Source organism: Mastigoproctus giganteus, chromosome 8 (genome assembly GCF_048544385.1).
Source record: "Mastigoproctus giganteus isolate SK-2022 chromosome 8, ASM4854438v1, whole genome shotgun sequence".
Lineage (NCBI taxonomy): Eukaryota > Metazoa > Arthropoda > Arachnida > Uropygi > Thelyphonidae > Mastigoproctus > Mastigoproctus giganteus.
Genome location: NC_143582.1, coordinates 60,534,042 through 60,555,438, shown reverse-complemented (window position 1 = coordinate 60,555,438; position 21,397 = coordinate 60,534,042). Strand labels below are relative to the sequence as shown.

Sequence of the window (21,397 nt, the reverse complement as noted above, 5' to 3'; positions counted from 1 at the left end):
CTGAGTTTAACTGTGTATCTTTATACTTCTTTATTCATCTCATTTTCCTTTGAAAAGCAAGTAGTACAAAGTTAAAATTTTAGTACAGTTGAAGATTATTGTTATTATTATTTTAGGTGCGAGCATATTCCTCTCATGGTGATATGCATAGTGATAGTCTAGAAGTTGTTGCCAAAACTTTTGACCTTCCTAATAATCTTACTTTGGTGGATCGTTCATCTAGATCACTTACAGTATCATGGTTATCTCCTATGGACAACAGTGTATTTTACTTTTCTTTGGAATACAAAAAGGTTAGTAGCAAGAATTGATTATAATTATATATATGTGGCTTTCTTTTATTTTGTCCGTTATTGAACCCTTTCATATTTAAAATTTAACTTTAACAATATTGCTCTTTACTGTTCTTCCTGATATTAGTTTAAATTGATAATCTCTTTTGTCTGGCTTATCATCTGTTCATGGCAATCTAAGTTCGTATTAAACCCACTTTAACTGCACACATATGTGTACATATACTGACTGCAAATAAAGGGCTGCCACCAATACACTCAAAGCAACAGCTATTGCAATCCTTGGGGGTTATGGATTGCAGTAGCTGTTGCTCTGGGTGGTACACAATAATAACTCAAGATAATCAACTATTGCAATCCATAACTAATTGCAAATCATGGGTTATGGATTACAATAATTGATCACTTTGAGTTATTGCTGTGTACCAATCCTTATATTAATGTTCCAAGATAAGGTAAAATGTGATTATGTAATAGTAACAAAATAAATGCAAGGTGACTTAAATATATAAATAGATATGAAGTTTAAAATAAAAATTGAAAAAGATAGTTAAGTGGGAAAAGAACCAGAAATATAGAGGGTTTTTTTATATATCATTCAAAATAGTTAATTAGAAAGGTTTGATGGTGAATAAGCTATAATTTTCATACCTTTAGGAAGTCTACAAAGTGTGATACCTTATTCTAGCCATAATGTTTCGATATAATCAAGACATTCATTACCTTGTGCTTAAATAGGAAACAAGTGGAATGCTATTTCCTGAAGAATTTTCATAAGGTCTTCATTAGAGCCTTATTGCTATGCTTGAGTGTTAATTAAATAATCCAAAGTGTTAATTAAAATTAAGGAAATGCATAAATTGATGGTTAAGAGAGTCTAATGAATAGGGATGAGAATAGGTATGATTTTTAGATTGCTGAATGATATAGAACAGGAAAAAGGAGAGGTGAGTCTTTGTCACATTTGAGTAATCTGATACTTTGGAAAGTGGAAAAACAAGGAACCTAGTATATAATAATTTTGAGAAAGTGAAAGGGAAGGATATTTGGAGTATTAATGAGTCTTGGATTGATTGTGTTGATATTAATATTTGATATATACATTGCTCTCATACAATGCATGGAAGCTACAGGCATTTGCTGCACCAGTCATTAAAAAAAAATATATATATATACACTGTCCTATGTGATCTTCGATTTTTCATAAACAGGTCTCCAAATTTCCATAAACTATCAGCCATAAGCACACATTAAAAACAGCTTGTTCCAATGATTAATAACGGTCTAGCTGAAAGAAAACCTAAAATGTATTTAATTCTTCCCCTTAGTTTTAGTCTATGTCACCTGATTCTGGCATCATTTAATACCATGAAAAATTTCTCTTCCTTCATTTTTCTCTCCCTTTCAAATCCTTATAAAACTCAGTTATCCCCATGTAAAATAAAAGGTGAACAAAATAGGAGTGAACATATTAAAGAAGGCAGCAAAGGAAGTAAGTAAACCTTTAGCCATAATTATGAGAGCATCCTTGGACTCAGGGGAGGTTACCCACAGACTGGAGAGGTGCAAATGTATTCCAAATTCACAAAGGAGGATCAAAGGCTGACACGATCTGTTACAGACCTGTTAATTTAACTTTCAGGGAAAATAATGAAGTCACTGGTTAAAGAAGCATTGCAGGATCATCTAGACAAGGCTGCAATTGTACTTTAGACACAGCATGAGTTTGTTAAGGGGAAGTTTTGCATGACCAATTTGATTGGATACTATGATGTGGTCACAAAGTAACCAGATGCAAAAAATAATTTTGATATCATATACTTGGATTTTAGGATAGCTTTTGATAATGTTGCACATGGAAGACTACTGTAAAAATTAGAGCAGTATGGCATTAAGGGCAAGTTGTTGCAATGGATAAAAGGGTGGTTGGTGGGAGAAGGAATGGTAATCAATGGACACTGCTCTTCGTGGGCTAATGTTATTAGTGGAGTCCGCAAGTTTGGGGTTGGGACAGTTGTTGTTTTGATATATTTATCAATGATATTAATGTAGGTATATCAGGCTTAATGTCCAAGTGCAGATGATACAAAGGCTGGAGGGGTTGTTAATGATAGTAATGATGGTATGCTACTGCAACAGGATCTAGAAATGTTTGGTAATGGGCTGAGAAGTGGCAAGTGAAGTTTAACATTGGCAAATGCAAAGTACTGCATATGAGAAGCAGTAACCCCAGAGTAATGTATCAACTGTGTGGTACTACACTGACAGTGGTAGAGAATGAAAAGGACCTGGGGGTAAATGTGCAGGCAGATATGAAGTTTTCTGACCAGTGCAGACAGGCTGCCAGAGCAGGTCAGGGCCTTATCACTGATATTACAGGAATTTCACTAGTAGTATAAAGGAGGTGATTATCTCCTTGTATACAGCAATGGCCAGGCCACACCTTGAGTACTACATACAGGTCTTGAGGCCTTATTTTAGAAAGGATGTAAAGTTGCTAGAATGAGTACAGAGAACAGCAACAAGACTGATGAGGAAAACAAAGAGTTGCTCTTACCAAAAAAGGCTTTAGTTCTGCAAATTGCAGCATCTGGGGACTAGGCACCTGCAAGGTGATCTGATTGAGGTGTATAAGGCCTTGAATGGTTTGAGCAGGCTCAATGCTGATGGGATTCTTCCTCTTGCTCAGATTCTAAACCTGAAGGAGCATAAATTCAAATTGAGGAATGACAGTTGTAGAATAGATGTGCGGAAATTTGCCTTTAGCGAGCAGGTAGTTGATTGCTGTAAGAAACTTCCATCTGTTGTTGTGGTTTATGCTTAAATAAATTCAAGGAAGAACTAGACACAGTTTTGGAATGAAATGGGAAATTTTTTTTTTTTTTTTTTTTGGCTGTTTCTGTATAAGCTTGCTTTCTTGTATCATATGCTAATGCTAAAGTAAAAATATAACTTGTTAAAACTAAAACTGTGCAACAGGAAGTGCAGGTGGTGTGTGTGTGCTGTGTGATTAAGATGATCAGTTTCACAAATCATTGTTCAGGTGGTTTCTATCACTTGGTTAGAAGCAGAGAGAGAGAGAGAGATGATGGGGCTGACTTTGATATCTAGTTATTGTCCTATTGTGTTTATGTCACTTTTTTGAGGTGATGGAAAAGCCCATCAGCTAACTTTTACATTACCATTGAATCTATCATCTCATTAATGATTAGTAATGTGGATTCCTTCCCTTAATCTTCAGGATTAAGGGAAGGAATCCGAGACTCTTCTAGCTTATGTCCCCTGCCTGAAAAATTCAGAGAAAAGCTTGGACAGCAGTTGCATGCATTTCTAAGGCATATCCTTATGTGTAATAAAATGTTTCTGGAGCAAGCTCCCATCCTGTAGACTGTGGGCTGCTTAGTCTAAATTATATTCTTGGCCTTCTAAACTAATTCCCTAGTATCTCAGGCTTCTTTCTTTCATCTGCTCTTTCCTTCTGAAAACAGTAACTTTTCCACTAAGCTGTTGATCTTTAAATGACACACACACACAAAAAAGAAAAAAAAAAAAAAAATACCTTTTTGAATACCACTTAAATAAGAAAACTGCAAAGTAGTGAATGACCTGGTCGCTTGTTATGTTCTTAAAACATATTCTGCTTTTTGTTAAAATAAATACTTTTTTTTTTCTGCTTGTGCTTGAAGCTATAAATTCATAATGTTATTGTTAATGGCATATCACTTTCCTTTTTAAAGTTTTAAGCTTGCAGGAAAGATTAAGGTATTTTTAACATTTGTTTCAGTTCTCCTGTAAGTAGCCAACTTTAAATTTTATATAACTGACCACTCATATACACTTCCCAAAATGAGGCGCACACTGGCTACCAGTTCATTAAGGTACACATAGATATCTTACTCCGTATTTTTATATGCTTATCTTTAATAACTAGCTGAAATCAAAGAATGAAGAATCATTTTCTGTTACAGTCTTTACCTCAAAGACTCTTTTCTTGCCTGGCAGTAATACAGTTACTTCACTGTATTTTACAAATTAAACTTCACATCCGGCCCAGTGGTTACTATCATGACCTATCCACGCTATACATAAAAGGCCTGGGTTAGAGGTCTATCTAATTTGAGGAACTTTTGTGAGCATTTTTTGTGCCATGGATGAGTTTTTCAGGTGAGGGTTGTATGGTTTTTCCTCCACAATATCTTGAGTTTTTCATCCAGAAAAACAAACAAACTGACCACAGAATACTTGCAGTTTACAGACCAAATGCACTGACACTTATGACCTTAGTTGCCCTGCTGAAAAATCAGACAACATCAACAACAAAAGAAAGTGTTCAGAAGTATTCCATGATGGATTAATGCTGTCATTATGCCCAGAGATGGGCTCCCATTTTGTTAATTTGTTCATAAGAAGTGATTTTCCAAACAATATAGTGTCCTAATACTTTTGGTCAGGCACAACACTCCAGCAATTTATAGTGATAGTCTGTCAGTATGAGAGATAAATGCCATCTGTAAACTTTTGTTTACTATGAATTTTTATTAAAAAAAAAAAAAAAAGTTTAAGCTAATAGTTATTAGATGTATTTAAAAGGAAAGCATATTCTAGATCACAAAAAATTTATTAAAATATCTTTTCATTAATTTAATATCATTGCCTTATAATTTTATACTTATTGGTTCAGTTTACCAAAACAACTAAACAAATATATTTAAGGACAAATCAATTTTTCAGCTTTGTTATGTAAATTTATTATAATATTAAAGGATTGCTTTCTTTATGATTTCTTATTTTATAGGTTGGAAGTTTTACTTGGAATGTATCCATTAGTCAAAGTGCATATCCAAACCAGCTTTTCAACTTTACAATAGACAACTTAATTCCTAAAACTGAATATTCTTTGAGATTGATTTTAACTTATGCAAACAAATTAATGACTTTTATATGGCCTCATGATCTTTACTTCATTTACCAAACTCTTGGAGATCGCCCTGATATTCCCAGTATTCCCCATGTCCGCAGTATTGGAAGAGATGTATTTCAGGTGACATGGGAAGATGTGTCAGATAATGGTGGAGAATTTCTTTTTTATGACTTACAAATGAGGTATGTTTATATTAAATATTTTTGAAAGATAAAGAAACTGTTTAGTATGAATTTTTAACAACAGCATAATTTCTCTTTGATTATTCAGGTGGGCAGGAGCAGCAGTGTGTAGCACATGCTTCTTGATTAGACCGGGATTCGAGCCCATCACCACAAAATACAGAGGATGCAGAAAGGTCAGGGAATGACCATCACATATCCCCGGAGCAATATGGCCTTAGTTGCTAATGCTCCTAAAAACAAATAACAAACAACAACAACATCTTTGATTATTAAACTTTTATTTTTAAGTTTGTATCACAATTTATGTTACATTTTTTTTTTTTTTTTTTTTTATAATAATCGCAATATATATTTTATGGTGTTCTATGTACTTTGATATTTAAACAATAGTCAGTCAGAAATCTCTAAAAATTATAGGGTAAACAACACTGGCAACAAGATGAGTTTATTTTCAAATCTATTTTTAAGAACATGATAAGCATTTCAGGATCAAAGAAGAGTGGTAGGCATTTTAATGCACATTTAACACATTTTTTAAAAAATATGGCTATTTAAACTGATAAAGAGTCATGCCATGAAATAAAACACTGTAACAGTATGTCCACTGAATTTCCTCATTCAGTTCATTTGAAGTGGACATAGCTTTTCAGATATTAGGATTAGCATCAGTAGAGGCATATGATGCAAGAAAGCAAGCTTATGCAACATCAGAAAAAAAAAAAAAAAAAAAGATTCTCATTTCGCCCATCCATTTGCTCCAAACGTATGTCCAGTTTTTTTTTTTTTAATTTATTTAAGCTATTAACTTGGCATCTCCTTAGCCAGGTGGGCAGGAGCAGCAGTGCATAGCACACGCTTCCTGATTAGACCGGGGTTCAAGCCTGTGACCACCAAATACGGAGGATGTGGAAGGTCAGGGAATGACCACTGCATATCCCCATCTCGGATAAAGGGTGAGGGTTGGCGTCAGGCAGCACATCTGGCCATAAACATTTCATGCCAAAAATGACCACTGCACGTCCCCTGCCTGGATAAAGGGTGAGGGTTGGCATCATTAGCATTAGCATTAGCATTAGCAGAGGCATATGATGCAAGAAAGCAAGCTTATTCAGCATCAGCCAAAAAAAAAAAACCCACTCCCATTTCACCCCTCCGTTCGTTCAAAATACCTGTTCAGTTGAGCTTTAAATTTGTTTAGGCTATCAACTTCAACAACAAGTGATGGAAGTCGGTTCCACCAACCAACCACCCGCTGGCCAAAGGCAAATTTCTGCACATCTATCCGACATCCGTCCTTCCTCAATTTGAATTTATGCCCTCTGAGGTGATTATTCTGAGAAAGATGAAGAATCCCATTGGCATTGAGCATGCTCAAACCATTCAAAGCCTTATACACCTCTATCAGATCACCTCGCCGGTGCCTAGTCTCCAAACTCTGTAATTTGCAAAACTTAAGCCTTTCTTCGTAAGAGCAACCCTTTGTTCCATTTACTAATCTTGTTGCCCTTCTCTGTACCCGTTCCAGCAGCTCTACATCCTTCTTGAAATGAGGCCTCCAGACCTGTATACAGTACTCAAGATGTGGCCTTACCATTGCCTTATACGAGGCGCCTCCGTAGCCAGGTGGGAAGGAGCAACAGTGCGCAGCACACGCTTCTTGATTAGACCGGGGTTCGAGCCCGTCACCACCAAATACGGGGGATGCGGGAAGGTCAGGGAATGACCACCGCATATCTCGGAGCAATATGGCCTTAGTTGCTAATGCTCCTAAAAACCAAACAACAACAACAACATTGCCTTATACAAGGGAATAATCACCTCCTTATCCCTGCTAGAAAAATTCCTGTATATCATTGACAAGACACCATGAGCTACTCTTGCAGCTCGTCTGCACTGCTCAGAGAACTTCATATCTGCCTGCACAATTACCCCCAGGTCCTTTTCATTCTCCACCACTGTCAGTGTAGTACCGCAGAGTTGATACGTTGCTCTGGGGTTACTGTTTCCCATATGCAGCACTTTACATTTGTCGATGTTAAACCTCATTTGCCACCACTCAGCCCATCTGTTCAACCTTTCCAGATCCTGTTGCAGCAGCATAGTGTCAGTATTGTCCTTAACGACCCTGCCAACCTTTGTATCATCTGCAAACTTGGACATTAAACTTGATATCCCATCATCAATATCATTCATAAACACCGAAAACAACAACGGACCCAACACTGAACCTTGAGGAACTCCACTAATAACATTAGTCCAGGTTGAGCAGTGTCCATTGATTACCACTCTCTGTCTTCTGCCACTCAACCATCCCCTTATCCATAGCAGCAATTTGCCTCCAATGCCACACTGCTCCAATTTGTGCAGCAGTCTTCCATGTGCAACAGTATCAAAAGCCTTTCTAAGATCCAAATATATAATATCAAAGTTATTCCCTGCATCCAGTTCTTTTGTGACTACATCATAGTATCCAATCAAATTGGTCAGGCAAGACCTGCCCTTAACAAAACCATGCTGCGTCTGAGCTATAACTGAATTCTTGTGTAGATGATCCTGCAGTGCTTCTTTAACCAGTGCCTCCATTAATTTTCCAGGAACAGAAGTTAAACTCACAGGTCTATAATTACTTGTGTCAGCCTTTGATCCTCCTTTGTGAATTGGGGTTACATTTGCACATCTCCAGTCTATGGGTACCTCCCCTGAGTCCAAAGAAGCTCTCATAATTATGGCTAGGGGTTTGCATACTTCCTTTGCTGCCTCCTTTAATATAACTGGATAGATCCCATCCACCCCAGGTGCCTTTTTTATGTTTATCCTCAACAATCTCTCCTGCACTTTCCTCTCAGTTATTACAAAATCATCCAGCTCACTGCCAATGTTTACTTTACCTACATCATTCTCCTTCCTGAATAACTCCTCATGCGTGAATGTAGATGCAAAATACTCGTTTAGATTGTTAGCCACCTGAGCAGGATCCTCAACTGTTGAACCATCAATATCCAGTGGACCAATCTGATTCATCCCTTTCCTTTTCGAATTCAAGTATGTAAAGAACTCTTTTCTGTTTTTCTTTGCATCCGTTGCCAAGGATTTTTCATAGTCTGCCTTTGCATGCCTAATCTCCTTTGTGACTTGGTTACAGACCAACTTATATCTATCATAGGCTTCCATGTCACCCATTAATTTGTATGTATCCCATGCATTTTTCTTCTCTGCCACATGTCTCATTAGTTCATCTGACAACCATTTAGGCCTAAACCTTGAACAATATTTCTTAGTTGGTATGTAAAGCCTGGTAGCCTCCAAGATTAGTTCCTTGAATGCTTCCCATTTTGAGTTTGCTGTTGGTAACATCATCAGTTGGTCCACTGTATAGAATTTAAATACTGTCTCAGACCATCATAGTCGCCTTTACGAAAACAAAAACCGTTCCCTTTACCTCTGATGGTAGTTACCTCCTTGAGTAAATCCCACTTCAACACACTGTGATCACTGCCACCTAGTGGTTCATTTATCTGCAGGTTCTTAATGCATGAAGAATCACTACTGATAATCAGATCAAGAGTATTGCTCCCTCTTGTTGCCTCACGAACATGCTGATGTAGAAAACAATCATCCAATAAATCCACAAAAGCCTTGCTAGTGTGCGAGTGACCAACCCACAAATTCCAGTCAATATCTGGGAAATTAAAGTCCCCCATTATAAGACTCTCTGATTTACTGGCCCATTCTATTTCCCTGTACAATATCTTATTATACTCATCAGAGTCATTAGGCCTATAGCACACTCCTACTCTCAATTTTGATTTCCCTATGCTTATGTCACACCAAACTGACTCGACACTGCCCTGTCCATCGATGTCGACTGGCTTCACTTCCTTGGACTTTATGTGTTTCTTAATTAATAGCATAACCCCTCCTCCCCTCCTGTCCTGTCTATCCTTTCTATACACATTGTATTCCCCAAATTCCAGTTCCGCATTACTTATATCTGTGTGACACCACGTCTCTGATATCCCAACAATATCTGCCTTTGATGTTTTGAGCAATACCTCAAATTCATCAAATTTATTTACCAAACTCCTAGCATTGGTGTACACGCAGGTATACATGCACCTGTTTCTATTCTTAGCTACCCTAACACAACCCATGTGTTTACTTGTACCGCAATGACTACCAGCAGTCTCTGAAATATCCTGCATCTTGTTTTTCAGACTTCTGCTCATTTCAATAGAAGCAGTGCAAGAATCACTTCCACCTCTGCCACTGGCTACTGTTAATCTATTAGTCCTTGTATCCCCCCCCAACTAGCAGTTTTCCGACCCACCTAACACTGCCTCGACAGCATCAGCAAAAATTCTTGCACCCTTTCTATTTAAGTGTATCCCATCCCTGTAGAAGCAATCTCTCCTGTTAACAAGTACAGTCCAGGCTGAAAAAAATTCTACCCCTTGAGCCTTGCACAATCCCTCCAGGGCCGAATTGATCGACAAGGCTCTCATCATATACTCCCTCCTATCGTGTCTGGGCAGAATTGCAGACACTTTCAAGTTCAACCCTAATTCACGGCTTTTTTTCAACAGTGACCTGTACTTGCTAAGTAATTCCGCCGGTCTCCTACTCTTAATATCATTAGTGCCAACGTGTACAACTATATCACCTTTTGTGCCCTTAAAAGATGATATCCGCTCTACAACGTCATCAACCTTTGCCCCTGGCAGACATACCCTGGTCCTATTCCACCTATCCTTTTTACAAAGTATGTTCCCCGTTTCCCTGACAATAGAGTCACCAACAACTACTAGTTCCTGTGGGACCAGCGCATTCTGCCTAGGGGGCTGCTTCTGTGTTGCCTGATGACCAAGTGCAAGCTCTGGCGTTGATGTGGGCAGCTGAGAGCTTGATGGGTCCCTCAATTTATTTCCTTCAAGGGCATCCACCCTGTCCTTCAAACTCTCATAAAGGCCCATAACAACGCTGAGTTGTCGCCTGATTTCCTTGCACTCCTTACATCGTGCACACACAAAGACATCCCCCTTGGCAGTATCATGTCCCGTACCCGACTGCTCCGCAAACATCAAGCAAACAGTGCATTTTAATAGACTGTGATTCAGAGGGCAACTGCCCCCCTCAGTTCTCCCCTGAACCACAGCACTCCCATTAGCTTGAGCCTTTTGCTTTGCTGCTCTGGTCAGAGTCATGGTTCCGATTTAATTCAATAAAATTCAAAACAAAAATTAAATCCTTAAGTTATATCCCAAAACAGTTATGTTATATATATATTTTTTTCGGTATCTAGTGTTTTCTACGAGTTCCCTTTATACAACTTCCATATCACGTGTATCACTATAGTTATGTATTAATTATTTGTTACGATTAAGTCGTTATATATATATATATATATATATATATATATAGAGTTAAAAGTACAATTTAATTGACAATAAAGTTTATCAAGATTAATAGATTTACTGATTAATTGACAATATTATATTATGCACTATACGACACTAAGCTTATGCTATCGTGTAAAAATGGCGGGAATTCACGAACGGTATTTCTACGGACTCGTAAGTATTGATTAGCTTCCAAATCTCGCTATCTCAATTTAGAATAAACTAAGGATCCTGACTAGGTCTATAATCTACTTATAGAAGATAATTTGATATAACAGTTGGTTAATAAATCGACTAAATTTGGTTAAAAAAAAATTTGGTTTGTGACACGTGGATTTGATACCGTTACCGATACTAAGTAATATCTACAAAATCTCTGTCTAAGTTAAACTTTAAACTAAATATCGTAACTAGGAATATAAAGCTACTCTAGAAAATAAGTTAAAATGACAATTTAAACTAATAAAGCAGAAAATAAATCAGGAAAAACTTCTCTGTTTGAAGAGCTTTAAGGAGCAATGACCGCACAGGCTAACCTCGCACCCAGACTCAGAAAGGTATCCAGCCGTAAAACTTTCATGCCAAAACAGTAAAAATGCTGACCCCATATATATAATGGAAAAAAAGCGAGGACAAAAAAAAAAAAAAATTTAAGCTATTAGCTTCCACAATGACAGATGGAAGTTTGTTCCACCAATCAACTACCTGTTGGCAAAAGGCAAATTTCGACATATCTATTCTACAAACTGACTTTCCTCAATTTGAATTTATGCCCCCTTGGGTTCGTAATCTAAGCAAGGGGAAGAATCCCATCAGCCTTGAGCCTGCTGAGACCATTACAGGACGTATACACCCCAATCAGATCGCCTCACAGGTGCCTAGTCTCCAGATGCTACAATTTTCAGAACTTAAGCCTTTCTTGGTAAGAAAAACTCTTTGTTTTCCTCATCAGTCTTGTTGCTATTCTCTGTACTTGTTCTAGAAACTCTATATCCTTCCTAAAATGAGGCCTCCAGACCTGTACGCTGTTGTTGTTATTTGGTTTTTAGGAGCATTAGAAACTAAGGCCATATTGCTCCGGGAATATGCGGTGGTCATTCTCTGACCTTCCCACATCCTCCGTATTTGGTGGTGACGGGCTCGAACCCCGGTCTAATCAAGAAGCGTGTGCTACGCACTGCTGCTCCTTCCCACCTGGCTACGGAGGCGCCCTGTACGCATTACTCAAGGTGTGGCCTGACCATTGCCTTATACAAAGAGATAATCACCTCCTTTTCCCTGCTAGTAAAATTCGTGTATATCAGTGATAAGGCCCCATGACCTACTCTGATAGCCTGTCTGCACTGCTCCTAAAACTTCATATCTGACTGCACAATTACCTCCAGGTCTTTTTCATTTTCTACCATCTTGAGTGTAGTACCACAGTTGGTACATTTCTCTGGGGTTACTGCTATCCATATGCAATACATTGCATTTGCCAATGTTAAACTTCACTTGCCACTTCTCAGCCCATTACCAAACTTTTCTTAGATCCTGTTGCAGTAGCATACTTTCATTACTATCATTAACAACCCTTCCAGCCTTTGAATCATATGCAGACTTGGACATTAAGCCTCATGTACCTTCATTAATATCATTGATAAGTATAAAAAACAATTGTCCCAACCCCAAACCTGGGGGACTCCACTAACAACATTAGTCCATGAAGAGCAGTGTCCATTGATTACCACTACCTCTTCCACTCAACCATCCTTTTATCCATTGCAGCAACTTGCCGTTAATGCCATACTGCTCCAATTTGTACAGTATTTTTTGTTTTTATATTTTTTTTATTTTATTAACAACAAGATACACAACAGGTAACCATTAACAATGTATCTGAGAGCAGAACAATGAACACAATTGATAACAATAATATGAAATCCAACAGGAAGATAAACATTGATATAGATTTAAAAATTAAAATCATATGTACAAAAGAGGATTGCATTAAGTTAAGTTACCGGTAAGACAAGTAATAATTAATCAGTTAGAGAATAGAAAAATAATAAAACAAATAATAATAATAAACTACAATAATTAGTAGTCTTCCATGTGCAACAGTATCGAAAGCTATCCTAAAATCCAAGTATATGATATCAAAATTATTTTTTGCATCTGGTTACTTTGTGACCACATCATGGTATCCAGTCAAATCGGTCATACAGAGACTTCCCCTTAACAAACCTATGCTGTGTCTGAAGTACAATTGCAGCCTTGTCTAGATGATCCTGCAATGCTTCTTTAACCAATGACTCCATTATTTTCCTTGGAAGTTAAACTAACAGGTTTGTAACAGGTCGTGTCAGCCTTTGATCTCCCCTTTGGGAATTTGGGATACATTTGCACCTCTCCAGTCTGTGGGGACCTCCCCTGAGTACAAGGATGCTCTCATAATTATGGCTAAAGGTGTGCTTACTTCCTTTGCCGCCTCCTTTAATATAAATGGATAGATCCCATCCATCCCAGGTGCCTTTCTTATGTTTAACTTCAACAATTTCTCCTCCACTTTCCTCTCAGTTATTACACAATCATTTAGCTCTCTGTTAGAGTTTAATAAGCTTCTGGCCTCTAATTCCCTACAGAATTTCTCATGTGTGAATGTAGATGCAGAAAACTCATTCAGTTTGTCAGCTATCTGAACAGGATCATCAATAGTCGAACCATCAATATCAAGTGGAACAATTTAATTCGCACCCCCTTGCTTCTAGAGTTTATATAAGTAAAGAAGTCTTTGCTGTTTTTCTTTGCAACTTTTGCTAAAGATTTCATGTAATGTGCCTTCGCTTGCCTAACCTTTGTGACTTGATTACAGACTAGCTTATATCTACCATAGGCTTCTGCGTTGCCTGATAATTTATATGCATCCGATACATTTTTCTTCTCTGCCACAAGTCTGATTAGTTCATCTGACATTCACTTAATCTTAAACCTTGAAAAGTATTTCTTAGTTAGTATGAAAAGCCTAATAGCTTCCAAGATTAATTCCTTGAATGCTTCCCATTTAGAATATGCTATTGGTAACATCATCAGTTAGTCCTGCTGTATAGAATTTAAAAACTGTCTGAGACCACCATAGTTACCTTTATGAAAGAAAAAACCCTTCCCTTTACCCCTGATGGTAGTTACAACTTTAACAAAATCCGAATTACACTGTGATCACTGCCACTTAGTGGTTCCTTTATCTAAAACTTCTTAATGCATGAATAATCACTGCTGGTAATCAGATCAAGAGTATTGCTCCCTCTGGTTGCCTCTCGAACATGCTGCTGTAGAAGGCATCATCCAATAAGTTCATAAAAGTCTTGCTAGTGTGCAAGTGACCAACCCACAAGTTCCATCCAGTTTACTCTCTTTCTCTGTACAGTTGTTCATTGTACTCATCAGAATTAATCCTAACACACTCCTACTCTCATTTTTGCTTTCCCAGTGCTTATGTCATACCAAACTGGCATATCATTGCACTGTCCATCCATATCAACTGATTTCACTTCCTTAGATTTCTGGTGCATTATGGCCATAGTTGCTGATGCACCTAATAAATTCCCAGACCAACAATCCTTAGATTTCATGTGTTTCTTAGCTAATAGCATAACCTCTCCTTCCTTCGTATCCTGTCCATCCTTTATGTACACAATGTACTCGCCTGGGTGACACCATGTCTCTGATATCCCAACAATATCTGTGTTTGATGTCTTGACTAGCACTTCAAATTCATCAAATTTATTTATGAAATAAATTTGGTGAATGATGTACTGTATATTTTGGCAATAAGTTGACTATTGTTTGGTTTGAAAAATCATGCTTAATCATATATTTGCCATACTATTCAACTTATCCCCCTTATTTACAGTCTTTTTTACCTTGTGTGATGATATCTTACTGTAAAATCTGCACAATTTGTTCTTTTTCTTTTAAAAATTTACATTAATGAATCCACTTCTCGTGCATTTTTTTGTAATATTTCTTCATTTTCAGTGTCTACATAAAACAAGTTCATAACCAAATTTACTGGGATAAGTTGGAGGAAAATATTCATTTAAGCTTGATGTTAGCCCTCAAGAGATGTGTTTGATTATTATAGAAATTGCATCTGAAATATTAGTTTCAGCACAATTTTCTTGAAATTCAGTTTAAGTAAAATAACTATTTCCATGCACATTTAACATATATTCTAACAGTTATGACTATTAGACTTTAATCTTATATGATAAAGAGATATGCCCAAAGGTAGCATTGAATGCAGTTGAATGGAATAAACACAGCAACAGTATGTCCACTGAAGTGATTCAGAATTTTCCCACTTCATTTGAAATGGACTTTACTTTTTCATACATTGAATGATATATTGTTTGGATTTCACTAAGTGGTAGTTGATTCTCTCATCATCCAGTGCAGTTCCACCACTTTGCTTAATGCAGGCTCGAAGTGGTAAAAACCATAATTAATCACTAGAGTAGTGGTCTCCAAAGTTGGCACCCCTAGCAGTGCAACAGATGATCCATGGAGTGTGCGAGATAATTCACAATAAATCAATATTTATTAATTATGAAAACTTTAGTTTTTCAAAACGTAATCGAAAATAAAAATTATAAATAGACGTTTTTTTAATACTTCAATATGGGGTTTGTTTGATCACATGGCTTTATTTGATCATGCCATCAATCATGCAAGTTCAAGTACACGAAGTTTGTACTTGAACTTCAATTTGATTTTGTTTTGAATTTCTTTTATTTGTGATCTTTTAAAATTATATGTGATTTTAGATATAATGCCTTCCATATAAATGATTTATCAATTTTTAAAAATATTAAACATATATTTAATTTTTATTATGAGGTATGCACTAGTCCTTTTAAGTAAAATAAGGGTGTGCAACCAGAAAAGTTTAGAGACCACTGCTCTAGAGAAATCTCCAGCAACTACTCCATCTCTTCTATCATGCAGTATGAGTGATGTCTTTTGAGGTTATGATAGGCACCATAACAAGATCCAGTATTCCTTACATTTCAAGGGGTACAACTCTAAAATTTTTTTTGCAGCCTGTCCACCAGACAGTCTACCGTCTTCGACTAAACCTATTGGTATTTCTCTAGCAGACATCCAGAAGAACTAATTATATAATCTTGATGCCTCTGCTCTGCCAGCTAGTGACTGGAAAAGTCTGAGTAATGTGTGTATATGGGGTAGGCATTGCTGCAGCCACATTATGTCAAGGAATTGGATATATCTTGCTATGTGTGTATAGTGTATAGTATAGTGTGTTCATGTCTAATGGCACCAGGGGTTTCCCCCATCTCTGCGTTGCTTTCATTGTGGGTGTAACAGTTCACTGTAAAGGCCAGAGATTTAAAGTGTATAATCTTGAGATGTGTAATGTTGTGTACCGTTGTTCTTCTGGCCATTTAGCTGCTAGACCCCTGCTGGGGCCCAACATTGTCCACACTATGCCTTGTGGAGGCAGACCAGTACACCAGTATTTAGATATTTACTCTGGCAGGTTCTGCCACCTAATTCCCTGAGATTTCAGTAGCTAGGACCTATTTGTAAAAAAAAAAAAAAAAAAAGATAACATGCTGTTAGGGTTGAGAGGCTGATAGAGTTTTTAAATTTTGGTTGTGTGGGACATTCACTGTTGACTTAGACAGAGTAGGGGGAGAGACTGAAGACTGGGGGTGAAAGTCAGAGTAGACGGTCGATAGGGAAGATGACCCCTGGGAAGATCAGTGGGGCAGGCCCATTCCCCACCAAGAGGAAGAAAATAGGGGGAGGGGGAGAAGACAGAGTCTGTTCCCTCCCCTCCAGGTGGTGGAAAGAAAGTACCATTCAAGGGAGCATTGGTATTGGATCGCCAGTGGATGCCTTGGCAGCATAGCTGCAAGAGGAAATCATATCAGGTAGTCCAGATTCTTCTAGTCCAGTCTGGTGGGTTGGAAGGTAGTCCAATCCAGTCTAAGTCCGATCTCATGAGTTGAATTTTATCAGTCTAGTCCAGTGTTTTGCTTAACTGTACCCTTCTGGTGTCAAATTTGTGGCACTCAGGTCCAGTCAGTGTACAGTCATGTCTCAGTTTATTGGTTTGTTGGTCACGTTTCGTGGTTTCTGTTCAGTGTTGTGTTGAAGACGGGCCCACTCCTTTGAGAGTCCTTGTTCTGTTAAGTTTGTTGGAGCCCATTGATAGTTCCAGTTTGGTTGTCAGTGTTCAGTGGTTGAGTTTGCAATTAGTGAGTGTCCATGGGGGTCCAGGGACTGGCAATCAGGTGGAATGCTGCAGTTGTCTTCCAGGAGTTTTGAGTTTGGAATCCTTGGGCTTGCTGCACCATGGTTATCTGTTCCTGATATTGTCTTTGTAGGGTACTGGTGTCACACAGCAGTGCAATTCTGTCACCATGTAGTGTTGGGGTGTCAGCCAGAGTGGGGAGATCACTAGTTGTTATGGAGGTGGCAGGGATCTTTGTTGTGAAAAGAGGTCTTGAGCAAATTGGGTGAATGCCCTGTAGTATTCTTCTTCCTGTATTATTAGGTGTTGCTGGTTTCGGAGTAGGGAGTGGATCCTTGTGACCAGCTGGCATCGCAGGTCTTCATAGATTTCACAGTCGTGTATGAGGTGCTCCCATGATTCCTCTTGCCCCCAGGAGCATTGCGGTGTTTCCAAGATTCTAAAATCAGAGTTTTTTTCCTGAAAGAGCCATGTCCAGTCAGGAGATATGTAGTGTGTAGTCCAGGTGAAAACCAGGCCAGAGGATGCAGATATACCAGATTAATCTCAGGGATGAATTTTTTGGTAACTGTGCCTTTTGTCGAGGCTGACCATCTGTCCTGCCAGGATTGTTTCAGGAATGTCACAAGTTGTGCCTTTTCCAGGTTCTTGTTGCTTGTTGGGTGTGTAGTGAAGCCGATGCAAGTGGTTGTTCTCCCTTTTGACAGTTGAAAAAACAGCCCGCAGCAGACAATTTCCAGGTCCAGGGGAAGAGTACCTGCGAGGACCTGGAGCACGTGGGTGCTGACTGTACAACACACTCTAGTGATCGTTAACAGTATTGAGCAGTGAATTGTTTCCAGCTTGCATCTATTCACTATGCCTTTTTATATCATACACCAGCTGCGTAGGTCAGTACTGGGAGGAAGATGGCCTTGTAAAAGAGGGAAAGCATTTTCCTTTTTAGGCTCTAGTCCCTCCGGGTAACCCTAGCAATGAGTGCAGAAAATTTTCCTATCTTGGTTCGTAAATATCGGAGGTATGGTCTGTAGGGGCGATTCTTGTCCAGAACCAAACCAAGATATTTGAGTTCAGTTTTGAGCTTTATGGTTGTCCTTCTGACCTTGATTTGTGGGGGCCTTCTTAGGTCTAGAGAGCCTTTTAGGAGAATTGAGCTTGTCTTCTCTGGCGAGATGTTGAGGAAATTTTGGCTAGCCCATCTTGTAGGGTGAAAATAGCTTGGTTTGCCGTGGTTTCCATTTGGGCACTGCTGTCAGTTGCAAGCATCAGGATCAGGTCATCTGCATACGCCTGGGTTTTGATGCCCCGAAGGTCAAGGATAAGGAAATCATCCAGGATCAGGTTCCAGAGGAGAGGCCCAAGGACCCTTGGGGGCAACCCCTATAGACCGGCTTGGAAAGATGGCAGTATGGGCCACTAATGGTGATTTCTCTGTCCTTAAGATACCGGAGAAACATGGCTTTAGTTGCCGATGCTCCTAAAACCCAATAACAACAACAACCTTTAAGATAGGATTTGATGCATCGATAGAGGTTACCAGGTATATGAGCTCTCCGGAGCCTTCCCAGGACACTGGGCCACCATAGGGAGTCAAAGACTCCAGAAAAGTCGATGGATATAACTAGGAAATATTTGCAGTCAGTTTTTAGCCGCTTTGGTGATATTTTCGAATGCATTCACAGTGGAATGCCCTTTCCGGAATCCATATTGGTTCAGTGATGGGAATACAGCTTCCTGATAGCGTGTTTCTATTTTGTGGTGAAGAAGTTGCTTGAGTAGTTTACTCAGCATTGACAGCAGGGCCAATGGGTCGGTAGGACGCTGGGCGGGCTTGAGGTTTGGTTGGATTTTTTGGTATGAGTCAGACATTGGCAGTTTTCCAATCAGAGGGGAAGGTGCCCTCTGAGAGGCAGTGATTGAAGAGATCAAGGATTTTGTGTGGTATGATTTCAACAGATTTTTTGACTAATTTGGGTTCGATTTGATCTTCACCCAGTGTTTTCTTGTTTTGTATTTTGGATACTGCTGTGTTGAGGTCCTCCAGGGTAAATGGATTTTCTATGGTTGACGTTTGGTAAGTTTCATTCTCTTCACTTTTAGCTGTTCCGGAGTGTGAGGGTCAACCGGTGGAAGAAAGACAGTGTCCAGGATATTATTGATTGACTCTTTCTATGTTTCTGTCTTTCTATGGAGAAGTGGCCGAGACCACTTCTACCCTGAGGAGTTTCTTGGTGGTGACTTTGTACACCATTCCCCAAGGGTCAGTGTTTCCTTCCGTGGAGATGAGAGTTTCCCAGGAGCACCTTTTGCGGAGCTTGATTTTATCTGTGTACTCATTCCTGACCTCACGGTAGCGCTGTCTCAGGATATCAACTTCAGCCTGAGGCCAGGATCTTCGAGCACGCTGAAAACGTTTGTGGCTGGTATTAACTTCGTGCCTTAGTGCTTGCAGTTCAGATGACTACCAGGGGACAGCTTTATAAGCAGGCTTTTTCTTTTCAATGGCTGCATTTGCAGCTTCCGTTATAATTTGCACTATCTGTTGCTGGTGTTGACCTGGTCTAAGGCCGTTAGAGTTGAAGTTGTCAGCTGATCTGGTCAGTACCTTTTTGAAGAGATTCCAGTCAGCCTTTTGGATGGCATATCTATGGGGCATGTGCCTTGTGATTGGCTGAGTGACTAGGTAGCAGTGAAGCTGGAAGGTCAGCACCCTGTGGTCTGAATTAGTCCAGTGGTCTTGAACTGTCCTAGAAGAGAGGTGTCCAGCGATGGAGTGGCTGGCAAGGCTGACATCAGTGGTTGACTCCCACATAGTGCTGGAGAAGGTATGGAGATGGTTAGGTTAGGTCTATTTAAAATCACAAAGTTGCTGCTGGAGATGTAGTCCTCAAGTTGCTGGCCGTTTGTAGTGCCTCTGCAATCTGGTGCCCTGCTGTGCCAGGCTGGGGACCTGCAGTTCGCATCAGCGCCGATGATCAGTCTGGCATTGGGGAGATGAAGTCGGATGTTCTGCAGGTACCTGATGGCTGGGAAGATGTCCTCACCCGGCCTGCAGTACAGAGTGATTGCGTAGAATTCCCCCAGTGGTGAGATTATGTGTGCACACACAGCCCAGTTTGTGCAGAAGTCTGAAATTTTTGTCACTTTAAGACTGGGTTTCGGACAATGATGGCGGCCCATGGAGTGTTTTTTTTTCATTTGGACAATCTTATACTGTAGGGGGGTATCCCCTGACTTCTCTGTTGTGGGTGTATGGTTCTTATAAAAGGAGTAGATCAAGATTCTCTTCATTTGCTTTCTTGACTAGTTGGGCTGCAACAGCTTTGGCTCTTTGCACATTATGTTGTGCAAACTTTACTATTGTTGTGTTGCATTGTTTCCGGTTATGCCCCATATTAATTTTTTTGTAGTTGGGCAATTTCGGCTTTGAGGTAGACTGGCATTTGTTGTCTCGGATGGAATGATCTGAGGGCAGCTTCAGAGCTTTGCAGTTTGCACATTTTGGGGGCTCAGCTTTAGTTGGGCAGGAATTAAAATTGTGCCCTGCATTGGCACAATGGCCACAAGTTGGTTGGGTTTACAACAGGTGTGTGTTGTATGGCCAAAGCGACAACACCTGTAGCCTTTGGTTATGACCACATATTCTTTATAACGGTGGCCTAGTTTATGTAGATTCTGGATTGTTGGCTTATTATTTTCCATGCGGTCGTAGACAGCTCATAGACCCAGTTAATGGTGCTGCTGGCTCTGGCTTTTGCTTTGTACTTCGGAGTAATGTGTCTGTCTGGTTAGTGAGTCGATTACTGTCTTTTTGACCTCTTCACTACTCTTGTGACCATCTGATGTAGAAGGCTTGAGTACCTCTAGGTGTGGTCTTGGCGCATTATAGCCCAAGTTGCTTATGCGCCATTAAAACCCAAATCAAATCAAATCAAAAAACCTCTAGGTGTGGCTTTGGCAAGAGTGTTCTCCTCGGGAGTGATTTGGTCTTGTTGCTGTTGGCAGTCACTTGTGGCTCATGCCTGTGGGTATAAGTGGGGGCACGCTGTTGCATTTGATTTGCCCCACTCGCTAGGTAGGCTTCCAGTTTTGCCAGAGCCCTTTCTTTCTCCGTGTTTGTTTCAATTAGTATTATCTCTATTTTTATCCACAAGGACACAATTTCCACCCTGAGGACAGTAGTTATCCTGTGTGTTTGCTCTTTAAATAGGTTCTCGAGCGCTGTTTTTAGGATCAAAGATTGCTGGATAACCATAACCTCAGGGAGCGTGGGGTAGAGCAGGTCCTGTTGTTTTTCTTCCGTGTGATAGTTTTGAGATAGTTCTTGGTCTTGCGACTTCTTT

At 39.3% G+C, this 21,397-nt stretch overlaps 1 protein-coding gene across 1 annotated transcript in view; it reads left to right on the top strand.

Moving 5' to 3' along the window:
- The window catches only part of LOC150081563 (proto-oncogene tyrosine-protein kinase ROS-like), a 356,247-nt gene that overhangs the window by 259,939 nt on the left and 74,911 nt on the right, over positions 1 to 21,397 (top strand). Inside the window, exons 26-27 of the mRNA XM_090380246.1 lie at positions 117 to 293; positions 5,089 to 5,396. Coding sequence (XP_090236372.1) covers positions 117 to 293; positions 5,089 to 5,396 — 485 coding nt within the window. The remainder of the gene's footprint in view (positions 1 to 116; positions 294 to 5,088; positions 5,397 to 21,397) is intronic.